At 40.4% G+C, this 13800-nt stretch overlaps 1 protein-coding gene across 1 annotated transcript in view; it reads left to right on the top strand.

Moving 5' to 3' along the window:
* The first annotated feature begins 271 nt into the window (after positions 1–271).
* The window catches only part of LOC136753799 (potassium channel subfamily T member 2-like), a 53646-nt gene continuing 40117 nt past the window's right edge, over positions 272–13800 (top strand). The window contains exons 1-5 of the mRNA XM_066710190.1: positions 272–280; positions 374–619; positions 5464–5600; positions 7736–7799; positions 12158–12266. Of these exons, the coding sequence (XP_066566287.1) occupies positions 272–280; positions 374–619; positions 5464–5600; positions 7736–7799; positions 12158–12266 (565 nt within the window). The remainder of the gene's footprint in view (positions 281–373; positions 620–5463; positions 5601–7735; positions 7800–12157; positions 12267–13800) is intronic.

Genomic DNA, 13800 nt, shown 5'->3' with positions numbered 1-13800 from the left:
TGTATACCAAACACTTGACAAGTTTCAAGGTTGTTGAACATTTGAGCAACAGGTTACGTAACACGACTATGAAATCTGCCAATCAAAAAATGGATCCCCATAGCAGTGTTTCATTGGGATTGATATTAGGATGTCGTGGATGACTTGGCCAAAGTTTCATGGACACCAATGTCCAATGAATTAATGTTTGAGGTCCACAGTCTCCTGGGTGTCTCATACACTTCCTCTGGATTCTGATGTTAAGCCCATGTTTAACAGTTAGTCTAGGGATATGGATCAGGTTACATTCTAGGCTTTAGGGCTGTCTCCTGGTTTCCAGTGTCTCCTGGTCTCTTGACTGCTTGTCTCCCCTCCATCTCCCCCATTCTCCAAGTCTCCCAATCCCCCAGTCTCTGTGCCTCCCAGTGTCTACCCACCTCCCTGCCTGATCGCTGCTTGTCTTTGTGTCACCCAGTTTGAGCAGCTGGCCTTTCTGTGGATGGAGCGCCAGAAGTCCGGAGGGAACTACAGTCGCTACCGCGCCCAGACTGAGAAACACGTGGTGCTCTGTGTCAGCTCTCTGAAGATCGACCTTCTCATGGACTTCCTCAACGAATTCTACGCCCACCCACGACTGCAGGTCAGTACGGCTGTGGGCCTCTTGACCGTTTGTCCTCCCACGCAGCGCAATTGCCAATGTTCAATGGACTCTTGACTGGGTTATCTGTAACACAGACATTTTCAGTTGAAAGTCCATTGTAACCTACTGAATTTACTGTGTGGGTTTGATGTAGGGATCTGGGGTGAGAGCCTGACCAAATACAGTAGCGTTACATGACCACAACAAAATCAGCATAACCACACATTCAATTTTGCAGTGATTTTCTGCGATGAGTGATGTTTTGGGGAAACTTAACCATTCTGTCACCTTTGCCGTTAACAAACATAATTTCGCTGTAGATTTTTTAAGGATTTCGTAGTACCCGGCCATTGCTCAAACTGAGACTTTGAAATTTAGGGCACAATCTACCCAAAGAGAGGACTATAAGTGAATGTGTTGAGTTAAACAATCCACAATATGTGAGCCTAATTTCATTACATGTTATCACAAAGGGTGATTTTGCAAACCTCTTTACACAGTCAGAGTACAGCACAGAGCAACATGATATAGTGTAACAATATTAAGTTGCCCTGGATAAGGGCGTCTGCTAAGAATTGTTATAATAATAATAATAATAAAAAAAAATACTGCTTGTGGTCTAGTCTAAATGTGATTAAACATGAAGTTGTCTTGAATACCATAGCAATAGACGTGAGACTTGCATGCTGTGGTCTGTTTAATCTAGAAATATATATATATATATATATATGTGGGTTTATGTATTGAACCCACATTGTGAGTATGTAAGTCTGCCTAATTGCCTTCTTGTTCTCTACTATGAACAAGTCTGGCCCTTATGGCATTATATATATATAGATACGTTTGCCCACTGACAAAAAAATGATCAGTCTATAATTTTAATGGTAGGTGTATTTGAACAGTGAGAGACAGAATAACAACAAAAAAATCCAGAAAAACGCATTTCAAAAAAGTTATAAATTGATTTGCATGTTAATGAGGGAAATAAGTATTTGATCCCTTCGACTTAGTACTTGGTAGCAAAACCCTTGTTGGCAATCACAGAGGTCAGACGTTTCTTGTAGTTGGCCACCAGGTTTGCACACATCTCAGGAGGGATTTTGTCCCACTCCTCTTTGCAGATCCTCTCCAAGTCATTAAGGTTTCGAGGCTGACGTTTGGCAACTCGAACCTTCAGCTCCCTCCACAGATTTTCTATGGGATTAAGGTCTGGAGACTGGCTAGGCCACTCCAGGACCTTAATGTGCTTCTTCTTGAGCTACTCCTTTGTTGCCTTGGCTATGTGTTTTGGGTCATTGTCATGCTGGAATACCCATCCACGACCCATTTTCAATGCCCTGGCTGAGGGAAGGAGGTTCTCACCCAAGATTTGACGGTACATGGCCCTGTCCATCGTCCCTTTGATGCGGTGCAGTTGTCCTGTCCCCTTAGCAGAAAAACACCCTTAAAGCATAATGTTTCCACCTCCATGTTTGATGGTGGGGATGGTGTTCTTGGGGTCATTCCTCCTCATCCAAACACGGCGAGTTGAGTTGATGCCAAAGAGCTTGATTTTGGTCTCATCTGACCACAACACTTTCACCCAGTTCTCCTCTGAATCATTCAGATGTTCATTGGCAAACTTCAGACGGGCCTGTACATGTGCTTTCTTGAGCAGGGGGACCTTGCGGGCGCTGCAGGATTTCAGTCCTTCACGGCGTAGTGTGTTACCAATTGTTTTCTTGGTGACTATGGTCCCAGCTGCCTTGAGATCATTAACAAGATCCTCCCGTGTAGTTCTGGGCTAATTCCTCACCATTCTCATGATCATTGAAACTCCATGAGGTGAGATCTTGCATGGAGCCCCAGACCGAGGGAGACTGACAGTTATTTTGTGTTTCTTCCATTTGCGAATAATCGCACCAACTGTTGTCACCTTCTCACCAAGCTGCTTGGCGATGGTCTTGTAGCCCATTCCAGCCTTGTGTAGGTCTACAATCTTGTCCCTGACATCCTTGGACAGCTCTTTGGTCTTGGCCATGGTGGAGAGTTTGGAATCTGAGTGATTGATTGCTTCTGTGGACAGGTGTCTTTTATACAGGTAACGAGCTAAGATTAGGAGCACTCCCTTTAAGAGAGTGCTCCTAATCTCAGCTTGTTACCTGTATAAAAGACACCTGGGAGCCAGAAATCTTGCTGATTGATAGGGGATCAAATATTTATTTCCCTCATTAACATGCAAATCAATGTATAGCTTTTTTGAAATGCGTTTTTCTGGATTGTTTTGTTGTTATTCTGTCTCTCACTGTTCAAATACACCTACCATTAAGATTATAGACTGATCATTTCTTTGTCAGTGGGCAAACATACAAAATCAGCAGGGGATCAAATACTTTTTTCCCTCACTATATATATATATATATATATATAATGACATAAGGGCCAGACTTGTTCACAGTAGAGAATAAAGGCAATTAGGCAGACTTACATACTAACAATGTGGGTTCAATACACAAGGCTACCTAAAAACCCAAGGACCCAAGGAGTAATTGGGATGTTGCTGGTGTGTGATTACCCATTGGAATTATAGCACTGTAATCAGTGCTTTGTTATTCATGCTCTACGATCTAAATCTCAGGACCACTACTGAAGATTTATAATACAATGTTAAAAACCAAGATTAAAATGATTTGAGTACATTCTGCTGGCCATACATGCAAATTCTTCCATCTTCAAGTTGCTGCAAATGTTGTCTAACATTCTTGTTTGCTTATTTGTGTAAGATTTATTTTGTTTGTTTATGTTTCGAGAATCAGTAGATTTTGAGTCTTCTCCCCTGGTTGTAGATAAGGTGCTTTTTCCATGCTGATAGGCTGGATCTGTCTGTGGCATTGTACCATCATGTTAGTTTGATTTATCCTCTGATATAAATACCTACAGAAATATTTTTGTGTGGTGATTTTGCTGGATCAGTGCATGTTGGCGACATGGGATTTCTCTTCTCCGATGAGGATTTATGTAGACTTGGAAAATGAGTAGTGAGATTTTTATTACATGCTCTTATGATCTGTCTAGTGCTCCACTGTAATACATTTACAATATTTCTAACTCTTGGCTGGAGGGGAGGCAGCCACTAGGCCTTGAACTCCCCGAGATGTATTTCCATGCATTTCTGCCCATAGGCCTGCTGGTATATCTACTGACCTACATGTATACCTTGCATATGTATCTATGCTCATTGTGTACATGAGCTCCTTATTGTGATGGAACCCCTCTGTAAAATCAGAGCTGGTCTTTTGTATAGCGGGCTTATCACTCTGTTGGGTCCGTCCAATAATAATGACAAGCAATTACAACTCAAGAACTCCTTCAGACCAAACAGGTGTGCAGGCACTGTAAACTCTAATGACTGTAAGACATTGATACTGGAAGCATATCTTCCCTGTCTGACCTCATGCATAGACTACATCCTCTGAAAAATAACTTTTTTCAGTATAAGGCTCAATAGCTCCACCAAATCTCAAACCCATGATCAACTGGCATGTTGGTCAGTGTATGTATGGCCTCTTATTTATTGCCCTGATAGCTGAGTCCACGTTTACCAATCAATTTTACTATGTTGGCAACACGTTCTCACACTTGCCTCATCTGGCACTCTTGTCCGTGATGTACTGACATTTGATTGGAATTTAGCAAACTAGTAATGTCTGCCCGGTTTGACCATGAAATGTGCACTTACATTTGCGATTAGAATCATCTTTGCGGTGGAAGGCTTCCTTGTCTGTTTCTGCATCATCCAACTGATTTGGGTGGAACTTAAAATAAGGACAATATATTTGAATCTGCCCTCATCTCCACAGCCTCAGTAATGTTACCTGCACTGCCCTTGGCTGCAAATGTCTCGCCAGCTTTTCTCTCCGATTTCAGTGCCAGCCTCATTAGCATTTCAGATTCAGATGATATTCCACTGTTCGTGTCTGAGTCACCATGATTAGCAAAGCTAGCTGAAGCATCTGTGTCTCTGTCTGCAGGTCCAGTAAAATCATCAGCACCACTTGATCCTCCATGCCTACTAAATAGATCTGTCAATTTTCGCACATTTAGCAGCATCAACCTTTAGAGCTGACTGGTCTAAAAATATATAAAAAAAAACTCAAAACAGAAACAAAGGATTTGGGGCCTGTAGAAAGTTAGGCTAATTACACCGTAGGCTAATTAACAATTATTATTATTATTTTGTTCCTGGGTAGTAAGTGTTACTTCCTCTAAAGTATAGAAAATGGCTATTATTCCCCACAAAATTTGTTTTTGTGACTAGGACAGTGATATTTTGAAATGTAACTATTTCCAATGAGAAAACGGTCAAATGTGTGTCTTTTCGTTCACACAACGTCTGAAAAAAACAACATATGAATCCAAATTAACATGTATTTATACTAAAGTAATACAAAAATGACTACAAAAGATTTAAAAGTGAGTAGTTTTTCGAGATTTACGATTATACTGTATTATACAATTATACTGTAAATACAGTATAATTGTAAATCTCGAAAAACCACTCACTTCTAAATCTTCTGTAGTACTGTAAAATGTCACATTAAAATTATTTTCTTATTTTTTTGACCAATCAAATGGCCCGTGACCATACATTTAGGCATTTACCGCTTGTTCCAGATTGCCAGTCCATCACTGTATACATTAATCATGCAGAGCACTTTGAAGTGTTTTGCCAAGACCACTGTATCTACTAAAGATTGATTGGTTGATTTGATTGGTTCTTAATTTAAGGATTGCTGCATTGTGATTGGCTATGAACACTTAGGTCCGAATTTACCACTGCCTGCCCCCTCCCCTTTTCTCTGCAGGATTATTACGTGGTCATCCTATGTCCTACGGAGATGGATGTGCAGGTGAGGAGAGTGCTGCAGATCCCTCTGTGGTCCCAGAGGGTCATCTACCTGCAGGGCTCCGCACTGAAGGACCAGGACCTCATGAGGGCCAAGTAAGTACTGGACTGTGGAGTAAGAGCTTGCATGCTTGTGTCTCAAACCTGGGGCTCATGAGAGTTTGTACTCAATGCCTGGATTTAATTGAGATCTCTCTGTATAAGATGCCAATGTATCACAGGTCAGCCCCCCACCTACTAGACATAGGTCCTCCAGGGGGGTAATGGGAACTTGAGGAGTTATGCAAGCTCCTGATGATAATCAGCATTAGGCCACCATGTTGTCCCTTCCAGCAGCCAATATAATTTTATTTGTCCTCTTGTTTTAGTTCCATCCCAGCTCTCAGCTCCTTATTTGGTTCTTATTAAATCGATCAAGTTTTTAATTGGTATAGCACTATTTGCAAGGCTGCCAAAGAGCGATTTACTGATTATTTAAAACAAGTTTGTGATGTCAGAGTTATCCATTATGCACGGAGGAGAGAAAAACAAAGACTCATCTAAGATGACAGACTGTAATAGGGATAATAAATCTCTGAGGGTTCAAGGCTTCAGGCCTAGGTATAATGATTAACTGGATGCATTTGGCTCTTCTCTCCAGACCAGCATGCCTTGTGGGTGCAGTATCTTCATATTTAGAGTTACCAGCAGTAAAAATAAAAAGGGAAATTCTTAAAAATTATTAAATTAATTGAATGATTGAGGGCTCCTGCTGGAATGAGACCAAGCAGACACTGTCTGACAGCCCTGCCTGCGAGGCTCTCCCAGCCAGATCCTGCTTAGCTGTCTGAGATCTGGTGAGATCTGCTTTCAAGGTGATTCAGTCCTGCCAGGGCACTGTGATTAATGAAACAAAGACCCCAAGAACACTGTAGACCACTGTTGCATTTTTAACATATTGCCGGCTGCTTCCATTTGTTATTGAGGCTCCAGAATGTGTCCCAATAGCAGCTAGTCTCCAATTCCAGCTGCGCTTTGTTTCTGGGGTAGGCAGGTAGGAGTCAGACTGGAACTCCTCAGATCAGCGCACACTGACAGAGCCTCCCTTTGGCATCTGAGGTGCCTGCAAGTTTTCCAGAACCCTCCTGAAGAAACACATAGTCTTAGTGGTTGTCGGACAAATTGGTATTTCCAAAGTAGACAAACAATAATTATAATTACAGATTCCAAATGACCAAATCAATAAAACATTTATAATTGAAATTCTGGATTCTGACAATTGGGCGGGAGGTGAAGATTTAGATCTAAAGTAGACGATGAACACTGAATCAAAGAGCGTAGAAATGATGCCAGTGAATAACTCTTTAAGGAAGATTAATTACTGTAGTCTGTAATTATTGAAGTGGGCTCTGGGGTATACATACAAATACAATACAAATCACAATTCCTTTTCGATGACTCCCCAGGATTACTACATAGCACAGATGAGATTTGAAAACCCATATCACTTGACAGGAGAGGGATTGATTTGTGTGTCTGTTTGTCAATATTATTCAACACAATTGTCATGCAAGTCATCGAACAACCACTTTTAGAAATTTTTCTATGAAAATGCAATGCAGAATGTATACTAATGATAAGTATATTGTTTAAATAAATGTGTGTGTATGAAAAATGTTATGCTATGTAGTGTTGTAAAAAATAGACTGTGTGGTTTTATAGTTTCTGATGTACTGCATAATGTTCCACAGAGTATTCAGAAACAAATTAGAACAGTTTCATAATGGTATGTAAACAAAATATAGTTTTTAATGAAATGTTTTATATTATGGTTGTCAATACGGCCAAATCCTTTTTTGGATGAATTTGGACCAGCTGGCCAGTTGCTTGAACCAACTTAATTTTCCAGTTTGTTTTCCATTTAAGTGTCCTCTGTGTTTAAATGTGTTGCACAAAAGTAATTACAAATCAAATCAAATTACAAATAAATTTCCCATTTGAGGGAGCGGATGCATTGTTTAATGCCTGCATTATTCAGTACTTACACAGCTGTCTGCAGATCCTTTGTAAGCCCAGCTAAATTTATCATCAGAATGGGGTGATTGGAATGTGATGGTTTGCCAAAGATAGTCTTGATTTGCTGACTGTGTACTAAGCTAACTAACTCCCTATCCTTTTCTCCCCATCCCCCACTAACCTGCTGTGGCCCCACCCCTTCCTGTCCACGCTGTCTTGCTATTGGCTGGCTGAAGGATGGATGATGCAGAGGCCTGCTTTATCCTTAGCAACCGATTTGAAGTGGACCGCATTGCTGCTGTATGTCCTTTCTGCTTATCTCATACCCTCAGTTAATAGCACATCATATGTTGGTGCAGAGTTGGCTCTTTCCATTTAGAAACCACATCATAATAATCAACGACTATTTTGCCAATCAGAGCGCTGCAGGCAAGGGATGCCAGGCATGGTTGGCTTTGAATAGCCATATCTCGGGGGATGGATTCAGTCAGAACAGTGTTTTGAAGCTTACATTCTCAAACTGTGGTCACTGAGACTCAATTTGGTGGCCTTGTGTTACTTATTGTAAGAATTCCAAATTATGATCCAGCTCAATCTTCCCTCTTTGCTAGTTGAGTTCCCATTGGCTTCATGACTTCATCCCACAGTGGATTGTTACTGCTTTGTTGAGTTTTCTACGTTTAGTCAGTTCACAGAAATACAATGATTTTACAGACACAGAAATGGGGGATAAGTAACGTCAAGGAAGGCCCAAGAAACTTCAACTTTTTAGTTTGTCCCATTCCTTCTTGTTGGTCTTGAAAGAACTAAAACTACTTGGTTGAGAACTAAATGTGCCCCCCCCCCCCCCTCTGAAAAGTGTCATCTAGCTGTGGGAAGGATGGTTGCACAGTAAACTACTGCTTCCTTATTTCCATTGACTTGCTTTGTGGTTCTGAAGCCTACAATCAGTTTTAGGTATTAGGTCCAGCTGATTCATAGATCTAACCAAATCAATGGAAGGCATCAGAGAAATGTCGGGGCTACCTACCAGAGTATTGGTAGGGCTGTGTGACCAAAGAAACAAGACAAAAGTGCAAAATATTCTAACCCAGCGCTAAGAAACCAATACATCCCTTGTATTTACGTTTCTAACAGGTTAGGTTAACCTTCAGTATAATTTAATGGGTTCAAGTTTCTCTGATGTAATCAGTCTGGGTGTGGTCAATGAAAAAATAGGAAAACCCCCCTCCACACCACCTTTCCGATCACCTTTCCTGTTGGGATTTCCAAGGGGGGGTGCTTTTTGCCAAGCACAGTAGCTGTGTCTTGCTCTGGTCTTTGCAGTCCTATGCTGGCCTATTTCTCATTAGAAAAGAGCAAAGTCACACCTGAGTTGTAGGTCCAGCTAAATTGTGGTCCCAAGAGGGTCCTTTAGCCTGAATCCTGCTGGTTACCAAAGTCTACACTGTGGGCCTATCTCTGGAATTACAATACATATTAAGTGTGATCCTGTTCTTTGGCATGCACGTACACAATATATATATATTTTTTTTTCTCCTCTCATTGATTTCAAAATAAACTTTTAATTCTGTGCATTGTTGCCATTCTGAAAGTGTTGCTGGAATGTCGTTTATTATAAACCGATATTTCTATTCTTTTGTTGCTGTGTATCTAAACACCACAAAGTGCCTAGGTGTATATATGTATAACTATGTGCGATAACATGTAAGTGAGACGGTGTTTGTGTATTAACTGTATTGTGCCTGTTGGTTGCTGATCAGACACAAATAAATGCCATCTTCTCCAAGACTCCAGAGACACCCAAGAAAAGAGGAGGCCCCTGATCTCAGGGAATATAAACCATGGCTATCTCTTCACTGCAGCTCTGTTGGGGTAGAGGGTAGTTTGTGAGTGCGTGAATGAAATCACCCACGTATTTCACTGAGATGATTGCCTCCGAATTAGATTACAGAAAGGGATTAAAGAAACTCGTTTTTCTCTTAAGGGAGTGTGAGAGAGAAAGAGAAAGAGCAGGATCTGTACTCAAATGCACATGGAATCCTAAACTGCCTGTTTGTAAGGGGAGTCCCTTTTATTTTTAAGGCCAATATCATATCATATGATTTTTTTTAATTTTTACATATATTTGGATAAATGTTTTTAGTACAGTTTCTTTTAATGCATCAGTGCCTTCAAGGAGCTTTTTTGAAATACCAAAAGGCCTTTTCCTTCTTTCCATTCAGTACACAATTCATCGTGTTAAGGGAATAGCATTATATTTATCGGAGGACTATTGCTTTTGGTTCTGTAAATTTAGCTTGCATGTTTGAAGACAAAATAAAACCAAAATCAAAATGCCCTTTTCACATGTTCAATCTTCAGATGCCTTAGCTGGAGTTCAGAGAGACTGGAGCTTTCAACCATTGCCAAGATGTTTCTGCAGATACACTTGAGTGTTTTACTGACATTTTGCTCTTCAACATTTTAAAACATAAATTGACTGAAAACCGGCTGAGTGGCAACTTATCTTTAAGAAGGCACCCTGCTAAAAAAAGCTCCGATAATGTCAGGATCACAGATATGATAGGTGGAATTCATCGCTATTGGCACCAAATTGGCCCAAGATTTAGTGAGAGGTACAGTATACCAGTTACAATTAAAGCAGGACTGGGTGTTGAGAATACAATTCCACTTCCACTATTCTGTTCCCTTACAGTTATATATACAATTATGCTACAGTAATTAAAATGATAATGACAAGAATGTAAAAGTGTAATAGACAACTACCCATGGCACAAATGGAGCCATTGGGTATAATTCTTTAGCCGTTTCACTTCTTTTGGAAATAGCTTACGTGTGACAGGCAACAGAGCTTGTAGTTTACATGTATTTGCTTGGTGTCATTCCTTTAGATCTGAGAACTGTGTGGAGAAGTTTTCCATGTATCCAGGTTAGCAGCTACTTAGTAACTGGAAGCTTGGCTGGAACAAAAGCCACAGACACTGAGACCCTTTAGGGGTTTAGTTCATGACACTAGATTTTAGTTGCAGGTCTCTTGTCAAGGTCCTGTTTGGTTGTTACTGTTTGCCAGAAGCGTTTACATTGTATTGGTTGAAACGTTGTCCCATATCGGACTGCCATGACGTACATTTACCCTGGACAGTAAAAAGTAAATCTATAGCACTGGGGGAGCTTGTCTAGTGGTAGCCAAAGCAGCGGCCTTTGTTCTTCACCAGTTGGTCAGTTCATCACATTGATCACACTACACAATCCTGAAACAATCACCAGGAACCAATAGTATAATTGAACTGTAAAAACATTATAGTTTCAAGTACAAATCTAGTTTTACAGGTCTTCCGGTTACTCGGGCATTGCACTTACAAAAGTAAGTAAATTAAAGTAAAGTAAGTAAAGTAAAAGTAAATTATGATAGTAATTACCACATGATTGTAATGAGTTACCATTCATGCGTTTACAATTGGAGTTTTGTGCCGTTCAATTGTAAGGAAAAAGTTTTCCCTTTTTCCTTTTCAATAATTTTCTTTGAATGCTGGAAGAGTGAAACCGTTTTGGCGTGTTGTATTCTGTGCACGTTTTTTCCTTTTTATTTTCTTGTCGTGGCTGTTTTGTTGTTATTGTTGTTGTTTCCTTCCCCTAGACATTATTACTGATCTCAGACTTGAAAAGGGCAACTTTTAACACATCCCAGTCATAATGGAGGCTAATTGGCGTGACCTGGTACAGCTCTTCAAACACATGGTTTGCCAATTAGCGTGGTCATATCTCTAGAGAGGTTTGGAAAACGAGACTCGCCGAGAAGGCAAAAAAGAGAAAGAAAAGAAAAAGTGTCATTAACCTCGTTTGTTTTGTCAAAAGCGAAGCGCGGGGGGGTGGGAAGGGGGGGAATCAAACATTCACACTGTTAAACTTGACACACGCTCTGTGGGGACTCGAGGAAAGAAGCCTTTTTTATTAATTTTATTTCTCCATCTGCAGAACATGCAATCCTGCTGTTTACTTGCTTACTTGGCCTGCTTGCTGGCTTTGTTCACATAGTTTAAAAATAAAAATATAAACCTTGTAGCAAACCAGCTAAAACTTGTTGTTCTGCCAACGTTGTGCGAGGTTCTAGTTTGGATGTAATTAGACTCTGACAGATAAGACACAAGACTAAATGATATAGAAATTTATTACCCCAGAGACACAGTGTCATTTATGTTTTCAGATTGTCGCAAAGTAACATTGTCTGCATGTTTCCTAGATCTGTCTGGCACTTCAATACATATCATGTGCAATTTTAATGTTTTGAATGAATACATATATTTTGATATTATTTCATTTTACTTCAACCTTTAGTCTAAATATTGTATTTTTGAATATTGTTTCTCTGAAATGCAGTTTTATAAATGTTATTTTACATCATTTTGACTATATGCGCAGGAGTACAAATTTTTGCTGTCACAGCTTCTTCTTAATATGTGTTCCCTCCATTGTATTTGCCATGTGTATTCCTTAAAGGTGCTAGTATATGATCTGAAATCAGTTTTATTACATGGGGTTTGGTTTTAAGAAACATACTATTTTCTTCATTCTCCCAGTCATTTGAGGTGTGATGTATAGGATCTGAGTCACACACTCTGTGTATGTCCCCTTACTATGTCTTCCTTTACTCGTAGGATCACCAGACAATACTGCGAGCCTGGGCTGTGAAGGATTTCGCTCCCAACTGTCCCTTGTACGTCCAGATCCTCAAACCCGAAAACAAATTTCATGTCAAGTTTGCAGGTAAGTGGATAATATGTCATATGAATTATCTATTTACTTTTATGATTACTATTTACTATTTTTTGTTGCTTTGAATATGTGGAATAGCTTGTGTTTATAACACATTAACTTCAAAATATCATGACTGACAGCTTTAAAGCAACAAAGTGTGAAAACTGTGAGAGGGTCTGAATACTTCTGCAAGGCACTACATATATGTGTATATATGTATTAGATTCACTAAATAAACTTGACTCAATTCTTGCTTTTTAATGCTTTGTAAATGTAATAAATAAAGTTTATGGTATCAGTCTTGTGTGAGTGTTGACTGTGACCTGTGACTGTGATCTGTCCTGCCCACGTATAGCACAATTAACTTCCTCATTAAGGCCAGTTTATGTGGCCAGTCTGATAAAATAATAGCTTTACACAAAGAGTTGTGGGGGTCTGAAACCCCACTACTGGCATGAGCCCAGTTCTTTTGTCTCCATTGTGAACCGGGCACTGGTCAGTCACTCTGAGAGCAACTAGTAAGTCTCCTGTCTTTTCCACAAGGTAGAGGGAAGAATCAAACTGAAATTGTACAACAAAGAGCTGCTGACTAGTGCTGGATCAGATTGCTGGATTGCTTTGATCTGGATAGGAAGGGCGGAAGTTAGTCATTTAAAATGGCAGAAATGAATCAGAAATGACAAGACTGATCCTCTGAATTTAGCGTCCTTCCTGGAGAGCCCTAATTCGTAATGCATCCAGTGGCTGGCTGTGTCTGTCTGTGGCCTATGGTATATGTTCCTGACATTTTTACCTGCATATTTCAAGTGGTTTTGAATTCTCCATTCAGGAAGGCTCATATACAGTGTCTTGCATGACAATATTTAGTTTTTTTATCCCCCACCATGAGTATTCTTCATGACTAAGCCTTACCCAGAATCCCCTTTGAGCTCTACCGTACCTGTAACGGGCTATGTTATCTGATGCATCCTTGACAAACAGTGCTCAGCAATGGTCTCGGTGACTCAGCTCATTTCAGATGTGGATTTCCGTGCAGGTGGAAATTGCAGGTCATTCTCTAGTGCGTGGGAGCAGACTGCTCGTCTGTGAACTACCAAAAGAAAAAATGAAAATACACTGCCTGCTTAATTGATCAGTATTTAAGTTGTCCCAGTTTATGAGATGATGATGCAAGGGGAGCATGGCATGGCAAACTTCACTGGACACAGGCAATCTTGCTCTACTGGACTGGGGCACTAATCCAGGCTCGATTGAGAATACCGAGCTAACAAACACAAGGCACCATCATTAATTTTAACTCAAAGCAGCTGGGCTCCATTTATTCTGCTGTTCTAATAGGTTGTAAAACAAAAACATGTGTCTAATGACCTTCTCAGGGCTGTCTGTCATTTTGGACTGGAGAATCCACCTTAATCTCCGGTGTGAGTGGCATCCCATTCCTAATTTATCATGTCTCCCTTCCCCCACCTACATCCCCACCATCCCCCCGCCTTCCCATTCAGGCGCACGGTCACACACACACACGCACACACACACACACACC

The sequence above is a fragment of the Amia ocellicauda genome, chromosome 7 (assembly GCF_036373705.1).
Source record: "Amia ocellicauda isolate fAmiCal2 chromosome 7, fAmiCal2.hap1, whole genome shotgun sequence".
Classification (NCBI taxonomy): Eukaryota; Metazoa; Chordata; class Actinopteri; order Amiiformes; family Amiidae; genus Amia; species Amia ocellicauda.
The sequence above is the reverse complement of the archived record's forward strand: the minus strand, read 5'-3'. Positions and strand labels throughout refer to the sequence as shown.